Genomic DNA, 21,590 nt, shown 5'->3' with positions numbered 1-21,590 from the left:
GAAACAGTTCCTGAGGTGACGGGTTGATTTGTTGTTGCCCTTGGCATGAACTGGTCTTGCTGCCTTCTCCGAACCCTCGTGTCCAAAGCATTGCTTGCCTTATTAATGTTTCAGTCGTATGCATGCTTACTAGGAAGCAAGTCTGATGAAACTGGAGGTACTTAGTTGTGTGCTTCATTATTATCTTTATGAAAGGGAAATTGGGAGATCTCATTCTTTGTCTCCCCCACCCCCCTTGAACAACATTTTTTAGAAAATGAGTTTGAAGGCCAGTCAGCTGCTAGGCTTGTTGTAAAGCTGTGTGGGGTACCTCCGAATTAAGCCCCGATGTTCTTGCAGGAAGTTAAAAAGTCACAACTAACTGCAAACCACAGTGAGCAGCTGGGCTTGCTTGAGCCCAGTGCTGTCCTGAGTGAGATGGGTTACTAGCTGCTGATATGCCGGTCCCTACTTTTGTCTGTACTCTTGGGTTATGTATTGAAGAGAGCTGGCAGAGAAACCTAGGAAACTCCTAACCTTTAGGGATCAAGCATCTCCAGAGTAACTTCTGAAAACCGCTGGCTCCTTCCGGTTCGTGTGTCACCAGTGTTTATAGGAATAATAATAATAAAAAACCTTATCTTGTATTGAGAGCAAGTTAGAGTATGAGTGATATGTATATGCAGTTACATTCCTAGTTTAATTGGGGTAGTGGAAGGGATGAATCCTATCTTCTTGCTCGAATATAACCTCTTGATTCCTGTTTGTTCCCCAGGGCTGTACTTCAGTGGCATATTCTGCTTGAATTTTAAGACAAGAGAATAACTCTGTAGTCCTTGCAGATTAACAATCCTGCATGCTTGGGTACATGTTTTAGCAGGGGACTCTGCCTTCTGTTGTGCTTTGAGTAATTGGAACTGGGTATTTAGGGTTCATGATGCTCTGTTAAAGCTTACAGTGAAATGTGTGCCTTTAAGCTCCACCACTTCTCTTTTTGGAGTACATGATTAGTTTGCATATGACTAGAACTCCACTTACTTTGCTTTTTCTGGCATATTGTAGACCTTGGGGTGCAGCAGAAAGGAAGCAGTAGACTCCATCAAGTGAAAGGACCCCCTGTCTGCTTAATCCTTTCAAGCAGCCTACCTACCCAGGAGAGCAAAGCCTGCATATAGTACATTAATAAATATGCATTACATAAATTAACCATACAGCAGCATCCTTTAAAAAGAGCCCTAGTCTTTCAAACAGATCCACAGTGGTGGGGCGGGCAAAAGGAGACAGGAGAAACACAAGATGGTGGTCTTCTGGGAGAGGATATTGCTGGGAGTCTCCAGAACGACATTTGGCACAGGCCTAAAGGAAGAAGTTGGCATGCATGGCTGAAGTGAAGGTGGTAGTGCTGGGGTTTGGATGGATCTTTCATGTTCATGAGTGTGATGTGTGGAAACATATGATGTGCCTGGTGTCTAATGTGGAATGCAGATGTGCACCTTGGGCCCAGTAACTGGTTGTGAACCATGTGATTGAGGAATTTGTCCTGTACTACCATGCCGCTGCCCGAGCAGAGTAGAAATGTTGAGCCCCAAATCCCAGTTCATTGGAATGTATGCCAGGTGTAGGGTTCTGGCTTGTCCTTGAGATGGGTTCACTTTCTCCACCATCAAGTTCTCTGCTATACATTTTGTTTTAGCCAGAGACCCGCATCCTGGTTCCAGGCATGTTTTATGTTCAAGTCTGTCTCGCTGATTTCATTGAGGCTTTTTTTCTAGGTAACGTTGCAGCCAAATTTGGGCAGTCAAGGTTATTTTAGGTGACTTGTTTGGTTGAACTGTTACTTCCCCACATCTTCTGAACGCCCCCCCCCCAGCCTGGAAAAAAACCTGTTAAGAAATATCAGACTACTGTTTACTAAATTGAAGGTTTTACTATGACAGTGAGAGAGTCCCAAGGGTTTAGGCCACAAAACTGGACCCAAAAACTTTAATTGAAGGAATCAACCTGGGGTAGGAACCCCCTGATGTTGCTGAACTCCCATCACTTATAGCAGACATAGCCAGTGGCCAGGGTTGATGGGGAGTTCCCCACACCAGGAATAAATATTGGGTCCCTCATATGGTAGCTGAATGTGTTGACTTAGGTCATCTTCTAATCTTACTCTGTATGTCCTCTGTTTTATTCCCAGAGCAACTGAATCATGGAGCTTCGAGTGGGGAACAAGTATCGGCTGGGAAGAAAAATCGGTAGTGGATCCTTTGGAGATATTTATTTGGGTGAGTTTGTCCTAACTGTAGGAACGCATCTTCTAATAGCTTTAGAACATTTTGGAATGGTGAGCTGGTGTGTGTTGGTTCTTGTGTGTTTCTTCAGCCTTGTATTCTCTTAACAAAGGAGGCTAAGGGCCAGAGGAAAAACAACTCCTTTAGACAGAGACCGGGGGGGGGGGGAGGAGAATACTCTTTTATCTGACGGCTGGAATTCATACCATTAAAAAAATTGAGGTGTGATAAGATTTCTGTACTACTGTAAAGGCGGCAAGCATTTCGCACAGGGCTTCTGTTCCTGGCCCCTGCATGCGTGTCGGTGGAGTGTGTATAAATGTGCCCCCTTCTTCCTTCTTCTGGGTCCCAAAGGACCATGCATTGGCGATTGTGCCAATTGGACGCACCTAAAATGGTCGCCGCCTGTATTCATTAATGAAGATGGTGGTGGAAATTCTCAAGCTGCAATATGTTCAGCACTACATAAGAGGCTGACCCAACCTGGTGCTTTCCAGATGTTCTGCACTTCAACTTTCATCAGTCAGAGTTGTCAATGATAATTGAGGTTGTCCAACAACATCTAGAGGACGTCTGGTTGGGGAAAGGTGCTATACAATCTTGCATCTGTTTTTTGGATTTTGTATATAAAGTACATGTTTGTTATTTTATGAACATTTATAACCAGCTCAATATAGAAGTATTCAAGCGGTGTATAAAACATGATATATAAAAGCAACAATGTTTTCTTTAATCCCCACATTATAATAATGGTAAAGTCAAAATAGTTGGTACAGGTTTCAGCTTTCAATAACCTGTTGGATTACTTAGATCAGTGTCCTTGCTGGTAGCACCATGTCTAACAAAGCTAGGGCAAATAAAAGTCTTCAAAAAGATGTCTAAAACAAAGAAAAGAAATAGCAACGCATATGGCAGAAGGAAGAGTATTCCAGAGTGCCAGGGTAGTGCTGTTGATACCAAATGATGGTCCATAAGACATGGTGCTACTGGTAAGGAATCCTCAGATATAAGAAATCTAGAAGGTCTGTGTATATGGGCAGGTGGTTTTCAGAGAAAAGAATTCAAATGCTTACTTCCTGTATTGCTCTGATTGGGAAGGGGGAGATACTTTTAGGATAACCATCAGGTTATGAATTGTTCGGGGGGTGGGCCTTGGCTTGCCCTGAGATGTTTGCCTTTTTCAGTGCTTTGGCTTATTTTTATACTGCCAAGCTGCATGCCTTCCTCTTGACAACCCAGGGGTCTCTTCTCATAATCAGTCCAAACTATCTCTTTTTCTGAATGACCCTACCTTTTTGTGTCTGTGTCCACTTAATGGTGTGCCCAGAAGTAAATAAAAAGTCCTAGGTGTGGCTTCCCTTCCCAGGGCTGCATCCGAAAGGCTACCCTCTGGGTGATCTGTAAGGTGATGCCTCTGCATACATAGCTTCTGTATAGCATGTAGCTGGCTTTCCCAGCTTCTAGCAGGGTGTCACATTGCAACCTCCCATCTCCAGTTTCCATTCTGGCATCTCCACAAGATTTGCCAGCCCCACTGTTTCCCAGATTCCTCCTCTTGAGTGTGGTTGCTTTGGGTTGTTTTCTTCTGAGCTGCCCTGCCTTAATTTTCCAGTGTAAACCTTCTATTTTCTTCTTATTTTATTGATATATGTATTCAGATTTTTATAAGCTGCTTTTCCACCTAAAAGAGTCCTCAAAGTGGCAGGTGACAATGCAGTTATTAAGGATACAACTAAATTAAAACAATAAAAATTAGCCTGTGTTGTCATCCTTCTGGCTGTGTTTGGAGTCCTCTTGTGGGTGGATCATAATACTGGGCCTGTCTTCTTTGCCCACTGGAAAATCCTGTTCCTCTCTGACACCATGGAAATGGACTTTAAAATTTTATATCCTCTTCATTTTACTTAAAAACAAATCAAAAGTTCTTTATACAGAGTTTAAAAAACAATATTTTTAAAACCCAATTTGTTCTGGTATTGGGTGTGGTGGATATGGTGTATCTGGCTGTATCCTTCCATGCTTAGGCCTGTTAACTTGTACCCCACCTTGTCACCTTTTCCTTTGACTATTTATTTCCAAGATTCTGGTTTCCACTTGTCAAAAGCCCTCTGCTCCAACTGGATATCTGCCATACCTATTTAGCAACTAAACTTGTATTTCTCTCTCCTTCCAAGGTCTCAGGGAAGTTTTCTCACGCTATTCCTTTTTACCCTGTGAAAGTAGTCTAGTCTACAAGTGATTTTGACTCTAAGCCCTGGTGAGCTTTGTGGCTCAGCCAGCAAGGATGCAGCTTTATCTGTGTCTGCCCCCTTGGTTTGGACCATACTTGCAGTGAGGTTTTCTGATCTACTCTTTTAATGAGGTTCTGGAAACGGATGTGACATAAAGTGACATGGCTTTTAGAAGCAGTTTCTCCCCCCCCCCCCAATAGTAGTATCTAATAATAATAATAATGAAACCTATATGTTTTTGTGCCTAATAATTGATGCAAATTGCTTTGAATACCTTTGAATGAAGCTGGATATGAACATTTAAATTGGGTGCTGAGTCCATCTGTGTTGAGAGCCACAGGTTCCTAACTCCCACCAGGCCTCATGGCCAATGTTCACGAATGATGAGACTTATAGTTCAACATCTGGAGGGCCACAGGTTCTCCACCACTAATTTAAATAAACAAACACAACTTTGAACCCAGGTCTCTCTGCTCCAAGCCCTATGTATTTCCAACTGCATCTAACTGGACTAGCTTTTTCTTAAACCTGAAAGAAGACCCCCACCCACCTAAAAGGCTACTTCAGCAAGAGCCGTTGGTCCCCATTCTACTTGCACCTTGAATGCCTGCTGAGTTCCTTCATCTCATCTGAAATGTTCATCCATCCCTTTTATCCCCAGCCCTGTATTGGTTGTATATTTTTGTTGGCAAACCCTTGCTTACAAAGTACTTCCATGGTCTGTTGTGCGTCAGCTAAGAACTTGCCGCTAAGGTGTTCAGTAATATGTAATTTGTAGTTATCAATTGATTATGGTAATTTGGTAGCCCTTCACTGGCAGCTACATAATTTTTTAGCTTTTTCTGTTATTCCAGAAGTGGCGCACAGGTGGGGAGCTACAATATTTATTGCCTGTATTTTAAGTTCAGCCTTTGGTGCAGGGTTGACAGGCTTCAAGCAAGAGATGGTGGTCACTGACACTACACATATACTGGTTGTACTGCAAATACATGATTGCTTCTAAGATGGGGGTCAGCAAGTATATTTTGGGCACTGCCATGTTGAACATAGAGATGAAGCAAGGGGCAGTGTGCCCTCTAGGAATAAAGATGGCAGAACTGTCCATCCCTTTTCTTGCAATTGTGAAAGTATGGGCATAGGCAAAGATGGAATATGTCTGGCTTGAAGCCTTTGCAATTTTGCAGTATAAGATAAAGGCTGCATATTCTTGATTAGGAGTATTTCATTATAGCTTTTCTGTTAAGTAACAGACTCTTAAGTGGTGGCGGCTTGTCTTTTTATTACTCCTTTTTTGCATTTTGTGGAGCTGCTCAAGTGATGGGGGGCACCAGTTCTCTGGCCAACCATGAGTTATGGAAAGCTTCAAAAATTGATGTCTGATGAGCTGGTGTATTTGATCCTTCCCAAGATCCAGTAGCCATTCTATAGTTTCATCTCAATGTCAACATGAGAGGATTTGAAAACGTCTCAGTTGGCTCAGCCCCCACTGTTCTTTCTGTCCACTTGCATCCTTCCTCTAGGTCTTTCCACCTTTTTTGATTCCTCTGTCCAATAAGTGCCAAGTGAAATGTATTTCATTAAATGCAAGCACTTGTATTTCCTACCCCACCACAAAATAACTGAAAGCGAAGTAGGTAAATCAAAAATTGGCTGGCTGCTTCTGCACATGCCAACCACCGTGTGGATTTATTGAAATTGTGTTCTCAGGATGCCAGCCCTGTTGTGCAAATCAGACTGGAGTGACGTGCCCCAGAGGGAGGTTGCTTGTTGCTTGGCAAGCCTGGTATTGGAAAAAAGTGCATTGGAGATCAGGCTGAGAGACTGGGGTGTCCTGGACTAGACACCCTATAAGCCTCTTTTGCATTCTATGATTCTGTAATTCAATGGCTTTTATAAACACACGTCTGGAATGCGGAGACTTTGCTTTCTGTTGTGAAGACTGTTTGGTTTGGGAGGCTCAACTGAGCAACACTGGTGAACCAATGGTGTGTGTGGGGGGGGGAGAGAGAGGTGGGTGATCCTGAACACAGTAGCTGCTTGGGAGGTGTATTGGCATTGGATCCAGAAGCAGAACTTTTATCTGCAGGAGTTGCTACAGGTTGGAATAGAGATATTTCTCCATCAGACAGGGAAGGCTGTTTGGCAAAGCAGGGCATGCTGGGTAGCTTGGTGGTGTCTGCTTGGACAGTTCCTGATGGCAGGCCCCTCCCTCAGAGGGAGGGGGTGCATTCCCTTTGTTTCCTAGCTAGTTAACTCTCTCTCTCCCTGCCTGACTTCACCCATCTGCTCCGTTCCCATCCTTTTCTTTTGCCGCTCGGTAACAAAAAATGACAGGGAGGAAAGGTGGTGGCAAAATGTCCCTTCTGCTCTTGAATGCCAATAGGGGTGTGTGAGTGTATTTATGTGCCCCAACAAGTCCATGCATCTAAATTTTCCAAAAGGGTCCCTCATGAAGACTGGCATCAATCCTTTTGTAAGACCTTCTCCGTCACGTGCCCCCCCCCCCATTTGAGCAGTTTGAAACAAATGGATTTTGAAGTACGCGGCCCACACGATTGAATGAGACAGGGGGTGGATGTTGCGTAGGATTGTTGATGATTTCCAGATTTCTCAGATCACTGAAGCATAAGGTCTTTGGTAGCATTTGTATCTATATGGAATGAGGCAAAGGAACGGGATTGCTTCTAACTACCCTTTGTTGTCTTGGCTGCTTCATAATCTTATTTGTAATAACAAAGGCATGATTATGATTGGATATGGTTTCCTGGGGGTTTATCTAGTATGGGGACGGTGCCTGATGTTCACTTGACTCTTCCTTCTGTGTTTGAGCGATGAGGTGGGGATTATGGGATGGGCTGGGGAAAGACAGGAGAGCAATGGAGGGAGTTGCAGGTAAAGTAAGGCGGTTGGGGGTTCAGGAAAAGGCTGGCTGAAGAACTGGGGCTCGAGGAGGAACCTAAATTGAAATAAGCTTTATAAATGAGCCTTAGGTACAGTATACGCACCAGTATGGTTAAAGACCTGGGCATGAAATGGGGAGAAGCATGCTATTTTCATTTTTAATGTAGTCTTTGTTTTTGAAAGCATTTCTGACTTTTAGCAGGCAAGAGGTTATTTATCATTACATTTATATCCCACCTTTATTGCAAGGAAGATCAAAGTGACAAAGGTTTACATTTATTACATTTATATCCCACCTTTATTGCAAGGAAGATCAAAGTGACAAAAGTTTCCCCTTCTCTCCATGTTACCTGATCAACAGCCGTGTGTGGCAGAGTTATACTGAGAAACTGTGATAGTGAACTTTGTGGCTGGCTTCAGGATTTGAACCCAGATTGTTGTCCAACACATTAACGACTACACCAAATGGGTAGAGTTCTTGTACTCTGAGCTGCATTAAATTCAGTCGTCTTCTTACCTTGTTCTCTGGTGTTGGCAGCGGGGCTTCTGTCATGAATAGCTGGATGGGACCAGGAAGATTTTGGACTTGGCTATGACAGAAAGTCTTTGCTCATGCCTGCTGCCTTTTGTATTGTCCACACCTCTGGGCTCCTTGACTGAGCAGTCCAGAGACAAAACCGCTCCAAAGAATGAATGCTACATAGATACGTAGAATGGATGAGTGAGATAATGACATCATCTCCTGTTGTGGATTTGACTTGTGAGGCTTTTTAAAGAGATCCAACATATTATTCTCCCCATATGCTCTGCTGCCCTAAATAAAATAAAATAAAATAAAATTAGTGAGTCACAGCCTAAAATACAGTTTTTTAGGAAAAGGTAGGCAGCTTATGTAGTAGTAGTAGTAAGATGTTGGCGAGGATTGCTAAATAAGCAGTTTGCATACAACTTGTGTTGGGGAAGGACCACTGTGGCATGAGGGCATAAGGTCTGCTTTGTATGCAGAAAGGTACAGTTTCCAGGAGAAAAAAAAGAGGTTTGGGTAGCAGGTGATTGGAAAGACAGATCAGCCTGAGTCTCTAGAGAGCTGCCTGCCATTTCAGAGTAGGCAAAGCTAGGCAAAATGGACCAATTATCTGGCCTGGTGTAGAGCAGCGTCTTACATTCTGCTTACAGGTAGAGGACTATTTTGAATGGCTGCCTGGGAAAAAAACAGGTGCCCCCCCCCCTTCAAGATGTGTGTGAGGCCTCCAGCCTAAAGGACAGGCATCTTGATACAACTTCTCACATGGCATTCTCCATACTGCCTTAACACTTGTAGGATTCTAGACCAGCTTACAAAAATACCTTGCGTGTGGCCACTGATGTTATAAATGGATGCCATTTTTCCTGAGTCTGCAGACGACAGACCTGAAGCTGTGACTCAGATGTCAGCTCCTGTGTGCCCACATCCTCCCTCCTCCCGGCTAATCTCATTGGGGTTGTAGCTTTAAAGCCTAGTGACAACACTCTTTAAATGTCAGCATTAACTTAGGTTTGCTGATCATTTTAGCAGATGGAGTGAGAATAAAGCCCATGGGAAGGGATGGGGGGGAGAGGACTAGGAGTTCCTACAGAGAAGGAAATGAGAGAGAGAGAGAGAGAGAGGGGCAGGCACCGCAGGTTGTATAACTCTGGTCCTAAGGGGGAACGTATCTTCCTAATGAGTAATGCCGGGCATGATGATAAGATAATGGCTGAGAATTTAAAAGCGGAAATATGTGTTATGCAAGTGCCATGCACTATCCTATTCAAGTGAAGAACTGAGTTGGTGGATCACATCCCTGAATTTACACCTTGCCCTCAGGGCTATGACTAAAATGGAGTGCAACTGCTTTGCCAAACAAAGTTCACTGACAGGTTGGTGATGGCAGTACTTTTGTATGTTTGCTTCTCTTCTTCTCCCCCACCCTCCCCTCCCCAGATCTGTTCAAATGATTGCTTCACACACATGTTCCCGTGAAAAATGGAAATCTTCCTTTCTCTGGCTGGTACAGTGGTGCCCCGCTAGACGAAAATAATTTGTTCTACAAATTTTTTCGTCTAGCGGTTTTTTCGTCTAGCGAAGCGGCAATGCAAACCGCGGTTTTCACTAGACGGAAAAAAAAAGACGAAAAATTTTCGTCTTGCGAGGCAGCCCCATAGACTTTTTCGTCTTGTGGGGCAGCCTCCCGCTAGACGAATGCCTTCGTCTAGCGAGTTTTTCGTCTAGCGAGGCATTCGTCTAGCGGGGCACCACTGTATATCAGAACATATTATATTCCCAGCCTGTTGTGCCCTATTCTTAATTTCTACTAGAGAGAGAATGCTGCTGATGAACATAGAGCGGGCCTGTTTTTTTGTTTTGTTTTTTGCTTTGGCCATTTTTGCCCACAATTGAAGAACTGTGTGCTTGTTGGCTATTCCTGCACCGTGCATAAGGACAGAAATCTTTTGCTAGGTCACTTGCCAATGGGGTTCAATCCTGTTGGGAAATCCTGCCCCCTATTCCCAGATACATAGGAGTAGGCTGCCGTTGGACTCTGCACATATATGGAGGTGCTTTTTGTTGCTTTACATTGTCAGTGGCAATTTCCCAGAACGGCTTATTTTCAGTCCTGGTTTGCAAGTTTAGTGAAAACTGTGGTTCTAATGCAACAGCAAATGATGCTTTGTCTCAAAGTAGAAGGGCGGAGATCAGGTGGGAACTGCTGCACATATGGAGTGAGGGGAGCCCAAGGCTTACTACACTCTACTCCAGGCTTCCTCAAACGCGGCCCTCCATATGTTTTGAGACTACAATTCCCATCATCCCTGACCACTGATCCTGCTAGCTAGGGGTCATGGGAGTTGTAGGCCAAAAACATCTGGAGGGCCGAGGTTGAGGAAGCCTGCTCTACTCCTTTGAGTAGGTCTAGTGGGAGTTTCTGCACCTTAGGGTGAGTGGCTAACTGGCAAAGTGGATCACTCCTGAAGCCCCAAACTAAATTTGTTTTCTTGGAAATTTGCCCCAACATGTCCCTTGCATGATCATGATTCTGCCTATAGAAGGTCACTCAGACTTTGAAAGTTCAAGAAGCAGCGACACTACAATATATAGAATGGCAGCTGACAAGTTTATGATAAGCCTAAAAATCTCAATTTGTGTTCAAAGCAGTGCACCTCCTCTTACCTTTCTGTTTATGGAGGGAGGTTAAATCAAATATTGCTGCTCTCACTGTTCACTTATCCTATGGCCTGTTGATTTGCCAAGCTTCTGTTTTGCATGGGGCATTCTTTATTAAGCACTCCAATTTGTATTTGAAAGAAACAGTACCAAGCTTCAACTACATGCAGTATCCTACTTTTGACTGTGAAGTAGGGTGTAGGTCACTTTTGAGCTTTGCATAGAAATGTCCCAGATGGCATTCCATGGCCTCGGGCTACGTTGTTTACAGCATTTTTCTTATACCCATAGTGTATAAAATAAAAACATGCATAATGTGTAACTTGATAAAAATATAAACAATATATATTTACCCATTGCAGCCTTCCCTGCTCCTAGCTTTCTTACCTTTCTCTTGCTACATAGTCTCTAAGCACCATACAACATTTTAATACCATAACAATACATTGCAATTTTTTTAAAATCCAAAAACGTGTAGAATAGACCCATTGAAGCAGCAGCAAATAACTTCAGTAGCAAAATATGTTATCAAGCAAAATAATCAGAATTAGACAAATGCCTGGGACAAAAGTTCATGCCTGGTGCCAAAAAGACATTAATGACGGGGCCAGGCAGACCTTAGTGGGGAGACCCCTTGCACAGACAAAAAGCCAGAACCAAAAAGGGCCGTTTCCTTGTTACCACTCTTCAAATCTCTCTCCGAGGAAGCACCCAGGTAAGGGCCTCTGATACAGATCTAAGAGCCCCTATAGCAGGGGTCCCTAAACTAAGGCCCGGGGGCCGGATTCGGCCCAATCGCCTTCTAAATCTGGCCCACGGACGGTCCGGGAATCAGCGTGTTTTTACATGAATAGAATATGTCCTTTTATTTAAAATGCATCTGTGGGTTATTTGTGGGGCCTGCCTGGTGTTTTTACATGAGTAGAATGTGTGCTTTTATTTAAAATGCATCTCTGGGTTATTTGTGGGGCATAGGAATTCATTCATATATATATATATATATTACAAAATATAGTCCAGCCCCCCACAAAGTCTGGGCGACAGTGGACCGGCCCCCTGCTGAAAAGGTTTGCTGACCCCTGCCCTATAGGGTGATGTTGGGACAGACATTTCTGAAAAATACTAGGGTCCAGATCTCCGTATAAGGCTTTAAAGATCAAAACCAACTTTTTGAATTGTCCTTGGAATGTAGAGGCAACTAGTGCAGCTGAGCCAATATCAGCTTTATATGATCATTTTGCCTCAAGTCTGTTTGCAATTGGGTAGCTACATTCTGCACTATCTGCTGTTTCTGAACAGTTTTTCAAAGCAGCCTCATGTAAAGCACAGTGCAGCCAGGTTATATCTGTTCAGATAGGGTTGTAGTTGATCAGCAGCCTAAGCTTCTGGTAGGCGGACACCACATCCAGTCCATTATTGCAACCAGGCAGCAATTCAGCATATCACTGCCTCACCTGCAGAAGATGAAAAGGTGAATTAGAAATGAGGCAGGTTCTAGTGACAGCATGCTTCAAAGCTCTGTATGACTCCTGCTTTTGTGTATATGTTAAATAGCATGGAGGACAGAACCAGCCCTGTTGGACCCCCAAACTGGAGAACCCACAGGGCTGTGCTGTATCCTCCAAGCACCGCCACCTGGAGCCAACTATCTAAGTAGGAGTGGAAGCACTGCAGCATTGTGCCTCCAGCCCAGCAAGTCATCCCAGAAGGATACCATAGCAGATGGTATTGAAAGCTGCTGAGAGACTAGAGCATCAAAAGGGTCACACTCCTCCTGTTTCCACCTCCCTCAACACAGGTCATAATCCAAAACTACTTGAGACGATTTCTGTACCCAGACTGGGCCTGAATCCTGATTGAAATGGATGTAAAAAAAACTTAATCTTCTCCAAAGAGTGCCTGGATCTGTTTGGCAACCATTCTTTTGAGGAACTTTCCCAGAAAGGAACCTCTGCTGCTGTTCTGAAACTATTTTGAACTTCTGAATCCAGGGGTTTCTTTAGGAGTAGTCCACCACCACCTTCTTCAGGTGGCCCAGGCATTAATTACCACCTTGGGCCAGCCAGCTGCCCCCTCCCAGTCAGGTTTTGTAAGCCAAAAGGGACAAGGGTCCAAAATGCAAGTAGTTGCACAAACCTGATCATGTACCTTCTCCAAGTCCTCAGGCTGCAGGATCTGAAACTCATTTAACAATCTTTTACAAAAAAAAGTGCTCCAGGCCACCCCACCAGAATTGTTTGTTGGTGTGTATTGATCTCTGCCGACTGTTGATAACACTTCATGCATCTAAAGTGGATGCTAGTCCATAAAACCTGTTACAGTATAGTCTTCAAGGTGCCACACAACCTTGCTTTGGCTGACTAAGAATATCTAAATGTAACTTTTGATTGTAATAGTCAAAGCTGTGCATTCTCAGTGTCCAACATGGGATTTGGAAATGGAGCAAATTCCAATATTCTAAGAGTGATTAAAAAAAAAAAATGCTATAGGACGCCAGAGGGTCTAGGAAACTGTGTGTGCATAATTTCCTATGCCCGAGGTCCTAAGTTTCAGACCTTTGCAGAACTCCTTCCTCTTTCACTTGCCTTATTTGGGGCAGAATAAGATATGCAAAACATGCATAATATATCCAACTTCTAGAATGCTACTTCCTTTGTATAGGCATTCTTTAGCCGCTGAGCGTTGCTAAGTGTAACAAGCCTGACACATTTGTGGCAAGACTATAAAGTTAAGATTTTGCAACCCCAGAAGCCCAAATTGTGTAAGCTTGTTATAAGCAAAATAAGCAGTGCTTTTGATCTTGCAATAACTGATTTATTTGACATAACACTGTCCTCAGCATTCGCAGACAGGCAACAGCTTAACTGGCACCAAACCACTCAAGCTAGGTAAACCAATACTGATTACAGAATAAAGCAGGACCAGAAGGGGAGAAGAAACATGGTTTAATTATAATTTTTATAAGTGGTGGGTAGGGGAACTGAGAGTGGAGACTGCAAAGAGTGAAAATGGTTTCCTGGCCATCAAAAGCATATTCCAGAGTCTCACTTCCTCTTCCTTCCCTAGCTTCTCTGTAAATCAGGGCTAGGTGTTTGTTTATATCTTACAAAAGTGTTTCTATACTGCCATATCATAAAATGTCAGGACAGCGTACACCATTAAAACATAAAACACTTTTAAAACAATGCAGATACTGACGTTCCCAAGAATGCTGGAATGCATCCCCATGACTTCTGAATGACACATCCTAGAGCAGGCTTCCTCAAACTTGGCCCTCCAGATGTTTTTGGCCTACAACTCCCATGATCCCTAGTTAGCAGGACCAGTGGTCAGGGATGATGGGAATTGTAGTTTCAAAACATCTGGAGGGCTGAGGTTGAGGAAGCTTGTCCTAGAGAAATAGAAGAAGCTGCCCCAGGATTTTTTTTTTAAAGATCTGCTTTTTCGTTACAATTTTGCATGACCTGTGCTAATTTTAATTACCAGTCTTACTTGTTTAAATAACAGTCTAACTTGTTTAAATACAGATGAACTGAAACTGGTTTTGCACAAGGTGACAAATCAATTCCTTTTGGAGATCTCTTTCATTGGGGCCTTCTCTCTGTTTGCTCTCCCTGATGAGCATGATGAGCCTGTTGCCAAAATGAATGGGATGATATTCTGCATTATGCTGCAGTGAAATCACTACAGCACAGTGTGGCGAGGTGGGAAGCATCCCTGTTTCCAAAGCAACTGGGGCAGTGCTCTGCCTTACTAGTATAGTGCAGTTGCCATGACAACTGGCATGTTCCCTCCCTGTGCTGAGGGCGCAAAGCATTGACTATCTTCTGCCTTCAATAATGTCACAGAGCCAAAACATGGGTACATAGCCTCATGATGTGATGTTCCCTACATGATTCCTAACTGGTTGGGATCACTCAGAAGAAGAAAGCAGAGCCCTCAACCCCACCCAGCTGCAGTGGCACCACAGCAGAGGAATGAATTGAGAGCCATGAATCGTTGTCAACAGTACCAAGAAAGATACTGTATAGATGCATTTCAGGCAGGGCCTTAGGTAGGCCCGACCCGCCTTGTTATGTTATGGGGTGGACTCCCTCCACCCAAATACCGGTAAGTAAAAAGCAAAGACATCACCTTGCCGACAAAGGTCCGTATAGTTAAAGCTATGGTTTTCCAAGTAGTAATGTACGGAAGTGAGAGCTGGACCATAAAGAAGGCTGATCGCCGAAGAATTGATGCTTTTGAATTATGGTGCTAGAGGAGACTCTTGAGAGTCCCATGGACTGCAAGAAGATCAAACCTATCCATTCTTAAAGAAATCAGCCCTGAGTGCTCACTAGAAGGACAGATCCTGAAGTCGAGGCTCCAGTACTTTGGCCACCTCATGAGAAGAGAAGACTCCCTAGAAAAGACCCTGATGTTGGGAAAAATGGAGGGCACAAGGAGAAGGGGGCGACAGAGGATGAGATGGTTGGACAGTGTTCTCGAAGCTACTAACATGAGTTTGGCCAAACTGCGAGAGGCAGTGAAGGATAGGCGTGCCTGGCGTGCTCTGGTCCATGGGGTCACGAAGAGTCGGACACGACTGAACGACTGAACAACAACAAAGATTGTGAGGGGTCTTGGTACATGCCAAAAGGATGTCCTGGTCTTAGGGTCTTTGTGTTTAACTTTTTGTTTAAGGGGAGGGGGAAGCAGAAATACCTAAGAATTAACTTTCATCAATTTATTGTAATCAAAAGATTATATGCACACACCGTTACTGCAACAGCTTCCCAAAGGCTATAGTTGTTTTGTCATATGTATGTTTGATTGGGGCAGTGTTCCACTAAGCTTTACTCAGATTAGACCCATTTAAATTAATGGACTTACTTTAATCATGTTTATTAATTTCAGTGGGTCTACTGTTGAGTACAGTCTTGTTTAATACCATCCATTATTTCTTAGCTTGGATACCTTATGCTCAATAATTGCCCACAAGGAAAGACAGTTGGATGTATATGTTGGCTGGGGATCTGCTACTTTATTGGGTTAGAATTCCACCTCTGAATGTTCATAAAATGTTTTTCACCTTCTATAAAGCTTTGCTTTTGCCTCAAACTTTTGGGAATGCAAATTTAGCACGGTCCTAACATTTAATTGTTAAATAGTTGGACATAATTTAGTATATAAACTGAAAATAAATGGCACCAAGAAAAAAGGAGGTCTGTCACCTGGGCAAATTTTGCATTTTGTTGATGGGAAATGGTAAGGAGTTACACAAGAAATCACTGGGACAACTATTTTTAGAGCAGCAGAGAGCCTCGGCCCAGATTCAAGTAGGCCTCAGTTCTGGCCCTCAGCTGCACATGGCTCCTTACATGAGCACTGCACAGGAGCACATAGGAGCCAGGAGATCGAGGCAAGAGAGGCTGTAGCCTTTAAAGTTGAAGAGGAGGCATGACAGGAACTGGGCAACAGTCAGAGTGGTCAGGCCAGTGTGGGGAAAAGGATGGGTAGGCAGGGAGAGAAAAAGAAGCCTCTAGAGGAAAAGGGGCCAGGAAAGCCAGTGAATGAATTTTGAAAGAGGTATGGTTAATATTTATTATTTTTTAAAATAAAATAGTGCATTGAGAGGCAGGGGATAAAAGAGGAAAGCTGTTGTAGGAGGAAAAAGTGGATGTAAAAAGAGCAGGGAGAAGGAATAGGGTGAAATTAAAATGTGAAAGGCAGAAGAAGTGATGAGAGATGAATTAAAAAAAATTTTTTTTGAGAGAGTTGGAGGGGGAAAGAAATAGAAAATAAAAAGCTTCCTGTGTTTAGAGCATCTAGATCAGCAAATTCCACCAGAATTGTAGAGGATTGAATGTTACTTTTATTCGAAAACCTGCCATCCAACCAGTTGATTAAAAATGTGCCTCGGTAGCAGTGCTTAAAAACTAAAATAAAAAATAAAAAATGAATAAAAAGCTTTCTTAAGAAAAATTGAGGTCTGGATTAGCCCCCTCAAGGCCTGGTCAGAGTGAGTCTGGTAGACCTCATTGGGAAGAAAATTCCATTGGGAAGGCACGACCACTGATAAGGTTCTGTTCTTTATAGATGACAGCTTAGCCACCTATCCAAATTAGGGCCCCTGCAGGAGATTGAAGGTTGTGGGAATGTTTGCATGGAAGCAGGTATTTTAGCATACCCTTGGATTTGATTAAGACTTGGGTAGGCTGTTGAGCAGATTAGGAATAATGATGAAAAATGGTGATGTGCTCTGAGAGGGCTATGTGAGAGTAAGATGGAAGTGGGTTTTGGAGGAGTTGATGGTCTGAGGGTGTTGAAGCAAATACTTGAGTAGATAGGGTTAGATATTACTGGCCCAAGGTCTCTCTTGAACAGGGGAGACAGCCACTTGCTTGCCTGATTTGTGAATTAACACTGTACGGAATGGCTACATATGATTGGGAGGTGACAGGACACAGAGAGACATGGGTGGGCTTGGAATGGCGTAGCAAAACTTCCCCAAGGATATGGGGCTACTGTATTCAGGTATGCTGTGGAACCTCATACAATGAGGCCTAACAACACTCACTCTCATTTTTGTTAGCTTCTGACCTACAGAATTGAAGTGTCCTGAAATAAAAGCCATCTCTTAACAACATATTTGACAATTCTGAGATTGGGAAGGAGATTGTGGCATAATCGTTGCAGGCAGGCAGAGTGCATATCTTGCTGTTGTAATTTTTGGCTGGTGGAACCTCTCTGTTCCCATAAGAGGGGAAAATGGCATGCTCCACCCTCTTCTCTCGCAACCAAAAGAACAAAACAAAAATGATTTATTTAAAAAATAAAATAGGGTTGTGTGCAGCACTTAAGCAATTTCTTGTTTTGGTGGCAGCTAAATTTAGCTCCACCCGTGTCAACATTTAATTAAATGAGAAATATAATGGTACCCTGTGTGTCGTAGTCCCTGTGTGGTTTAATTTGCTAGTGAATCTTTTTTCTTCATTCAGAGTGTGTGAGTTAATTGATAAACCAAATGGGATTTTTAAAAATCTTTCCAAAAGTATAATTGCATGCTTCGTTGAAGAGGAGGGCACCTGAAGAGAGGGAGCCGGTGGGACTTAACAAAAAGAAGCCAGTTGATTGTTTGCTTGCTTGTAAATGGTTTCACTGCAGAAATAATAATATGCACATTGTTTTGATGGCAGTGGCAAGAGTCCTAGGATACAAGGTGTGTGAACAAGAGCTACTCAGCCAGAAGGATACCTCGGTGCTAGGAGAATTCTGGTGTTTACAGTGCTTGCAAAGCTACTGTGCTTTTGCTGCCAGTGGGAAAAAATGGGATGTTCCATACATTTCTGGGGTACATCAGCATGGTGTGTCTGCAGTCTTGTCAATCATTGATCCATGATGTTGCTGGCTCCCTCTTTTATGAATGTTGTCCTCTGCCCTATTGCTGCCCATTCTGATCCACACTCCTGATGTGAAAACACTTGCACTCTTTTTGGTGTGTGCTCTCATCCCTGAAGGCCATTTTGCTCATTGCACAATGGCGAGTGCAGGTTTGCCCTCAATAGGACATTCAGCAGTTGCATCTTCCTGAGAAGTGTCCCAGCATGATGAATGTGTCTCTTTCACACTTACAAAATGCAATATGTGAAGTTCGAGTTCTTTTAACCCTGTGTAGCTAGGGTTAGATAATTTCCTTGCCCAGTACCGACCTAAGAATTCCTGGCTAAATTGAGATTGTAATCTAGTTATTTATTTAGGTTCATGCATTATCTGCTTGACCAAATTTAGCACCTTGGGCTGTGTGGTTTGTTTGTTTTTTGTAATTGTGGGCAAACTGGTGAGCCACTTACATGTATTCAGATCTCTGCTTGCAGCCTCTGATGCATCCTTTTAGGAATGGCTTCTTTACGTGGATGGTATTTAGAGACACTTTAAATGTCTCTTATGGCTGTGGTATATTTATTGCAACTGATACATGGCTTATGATGAACGTGCTAAAGCCTTCACTGCATCAAACAGCCTCTGTGCTTTCCATGCCATTTGAGGCTGAAAAGTGCAAACAAACATTTAGCTAATAAAAGCCAACTGTTTGTTTATACTTTTCACATTCGGAAGGCTCCATCCGGTGAGTAGTTCATCACCTGAGGTTTTGAATGTGTTTTTTTTTTTAATCAAATGTTTGCTTTGGCTTGAGGGTCTTAATCTCCTCCTAGCTTGACTAATTATGAAAAGATTTGCCTCAAATTCTTTAGGTGGATCTGCTACCCAATATTAAAAAGGCTAGCACCATAAACTTTTTTTTTGGTGAAAGTAAGAGTGTTTCACCCACGTCATGTGCAATGGAGATCCAGTGTGGAGTGAGATTAAGAAGTGTGTCAATAGGACCAAGGAGACATGGACTTCAAATCGCTTCCCAGCCATAGCTTGATGGGTGACCTTGGGCCAGTCATGTAGCACCCACCCAGTCTACCTCACAGGGCTGTTGTGTGCATAAAACAGGGGAAGGGGAAGAACTGCCCTAAGCTCCTTGGATGATAATGCTGATGGTGATGATACTTACACCCCGCCCATTTGGTGCTGTTTCCCCAGGATGCATGAGATAGAAATGTACTAAATAAATAGTCATCTCCCCCCCCTTTGTTTTTGTGCAGGTGCCAATATTGCCACTGGGGAAGAGGTAGCCATTAAGTTGGAATGTGTGAAAACCAAGCACCCGCAGCTCCACATTGAAAGCAAATTTTACAAGATGATGCAGGGAGGAGGTAAATTCAGCAAATAATGAAATGCGAGTTGCTATGAGGTACAGTGGGGTTTGGATATTAAACCTTGGTGCCTGGTTCTTGGTGTCTCATAAGGGGTGTGTGTGTTTCTCTTCCCTCTTAGTGGGCATCCCTTCCATTAAGTGGTGTGGAGCAGAGGGCGACTATAATGTGATGGTGATGGAACTTCTGGGACCCAGCCTGGAGGACCTCTTCAACTTCTGCTCTCGCAAGTTCAGCCTCAAGACTGTTCTGCTCTTGGCAGATCAGATGGTGAGTTCTTATAATCTTTTCTTTATGCTCACGTGTGCCTTTCTTCTCAGTTCCCTTCTTTGTAGCAGTAGTTCAAGATTTAATTATCCTAAATTATTACGCTTGAGTGGGGAATGGAGAAAATGTGCACAAAGGGTGTCTTGTTCTGCAAGAGCTGGAGAAGCATAAATCCTCATGTAGGAGAGATGGGGGGGGGGTGTAGCGTATGTGCTCTTGGCCAGTGCTGGAAGATGCTGAGGGCAATGGGGTGTGTTGCTAGAGTTGGTAGTTTGTGATGCACTTAGACCTGGGTGCCCTGAGTACCATGTTTCCACACCTTCTTGTGTGGAAACTTCTGGCTCCTGCTTCTGGCTCCAAGCCTGTGGCCAAGTAAATGCATTCGAAATGTTCCTTTTGAAAACTTATTAAGCTCCAGAGGTCCTGTGATTAAGGCCCACATTTTCACTTTCCTGCTACCGAAGGACAGAAAGTTGGGATTAAAAGAAAACTTGAGGTTCCCTGATTTCTCTTTGAGAGGACATTGCAAGTTACAGGAGACTTCAGGTTAACCCTCTTGTGTGTATACGGTTTGCTGTGTAGCTTGCAGTGCTGTTAGTGGCGTTGGTTTCACAAATTTCTGTGTATATTCTCCTTCCCGGCACCATTTCCCAACCCATTTTCAGATCAGCCGTATCGAATACATTCATTCCAAGAATTTCATCCACCGAGATGTGAAGCCAGATAACTTTCTTATGGGGCTCGGCAAGAAGGGCAACCTTGTGTACATCATTGACTTCGGCCTGGCCAAGAAGTACCGAGATGCTCGCACTCACCAACACATCCCCTATCGGGAAAACAAAAACCTGACTGGCACAGCCCGCTATGCCTCTATAAATACTCACCTTGGAATTGGTAAGCTTGTCTTGTACTCCCATGTTACTATGGAGAACATGGTTAGGTGGAGAAAAGTTGATGTGGTCTTCTGTATGTTGCTGGACTCCCATCAGCCAAAACAAGTTCAATACCTTGCTATACAAACACAGTTGTCACAATACACAAATTGCAACAGTTAATAATAATAATAATAATAATAATAATAATAATAATAAAGTTGTGCCTTGTGTATTGTGGACTCCCATCAGCCTGTATAGCCAGTGGTCAGAGATGATGAGAACCTTGGATCCACAGGATTTCCACCTTTGCGTTAAACAATAATCCATTTCATAGTAGTTATAATTTTGCTAACTTTATAATTTTGCAAACTTGTGTAATAACTTCAGGGTACCGCTCAACTCTAAGCTGAGCTTTCTTAGTCTGCAATTGTGTGATTTTTTTGAAGTTCTGACATGCCCCAGTCACATGAGGCCACCTTTTTTTGTACAGCAGGCCGAGGGCGTTCTCTTACTTGGCTCCTTGCAGACTCCTTTGTGATGCTATTGGGTAATGTGTGAGCTAGCAACCTAATAACTAGGACACTTAGCAAAAGCTAGAAGAAATGGAAGCCCGTGGCATTAGTATCCAGTTATCGGGTCTGTGTTTGAAACTTCAGATGGTGTAAAACCATTCAGCTTTTCAAGCAATTGATTACTCAAATTTACACAGTGAATAAAATTCTAATGCGCTTTTTTGATACGTGATGTGAGCAGTCTTTTCTGAAATGCCAAATAACCATTTTGAATGCCTTCCTGTGTTTGGATAGAGCCAGGGAAAGAATGTCATTTTTCTCCACCCTGCCCCCCCCCCCAAAAAAAAGGCACAGGAGAAATGGACTAGCAGATCTGTGTACTCTATGTAGAGTTCTTGGGGTCTTACTAGCCACACCCAGTTATTCAGGGAAAATGTTTAATCTCTTAAGTTTTAGTTGATTGTGCTCATTAATCAAAGTTTGCAGCCCATCCTATGAACTTAGTCACAGTGTCCAACAGTTAGGCAGCCCATTTTGTTCTATGCTGGTTACCCTGTCTCAAAAAAGAAGTTAAGAGAGCTGGGGAAGGCTTAAGGAGAGGACAATTGAAATGAACAG

General features: G+C 43.2%; 1 protein-coding gene across 4 annotated transcripts in view; it reads left to right on the top strand.

Annotated features, from left to right (window-relative positions):
- The window catches only part of LOC117053650 (casein kinase I), a 47,948-nt gene that overhangs the window by 10,030 nt on the left and 16,328 nt on the right, over positions 1-21,590 (top strand). For all 4 annotated transcript variants that reach the window (XM_033161595.1, XM_033161596.1, XM_033161594.1 and 1 more), the window contains exons 2-5: positions 2,165-2,252; positions 19,208-19,318; positions 19,440-19,588; positions 20,251-20,479. In XM_033161595.1, the coding sequence (XP_033017486.1) occupies positions 2,177-2,252; positions 19,208-19,318; positions 19,440-19,588; positions 20,251-20,479 (565 nt within the window). In that variant the 5' untranslated portion in view covers positions 2,165-2,176. The remainder of the gene's footprint in view (positions 1-2,164; positions 2,253-19,207; positions 19,319-19,439; positions 19,589-20,250; positions 20,480-21,590) is intronic.

This window comes from Lacerta agilis, chromosome 10 (genome assembly GCF_009819535.1).
Source record: "Lacerta agilis isolate rLacAgi1 chromosome 10, rLacAgi1.pri, whole genome shotgun sequence".
NCBI lineage: Eukaryota > Metazoa > Chordata > Lepidosauria > Squamata > Lacertidae > Lacerta > Lacerta agilis.
Note: the sequence above shows the minus strand (reverse complement) of the source record. Positions and strands in the feature narration are given on the sequence as shown.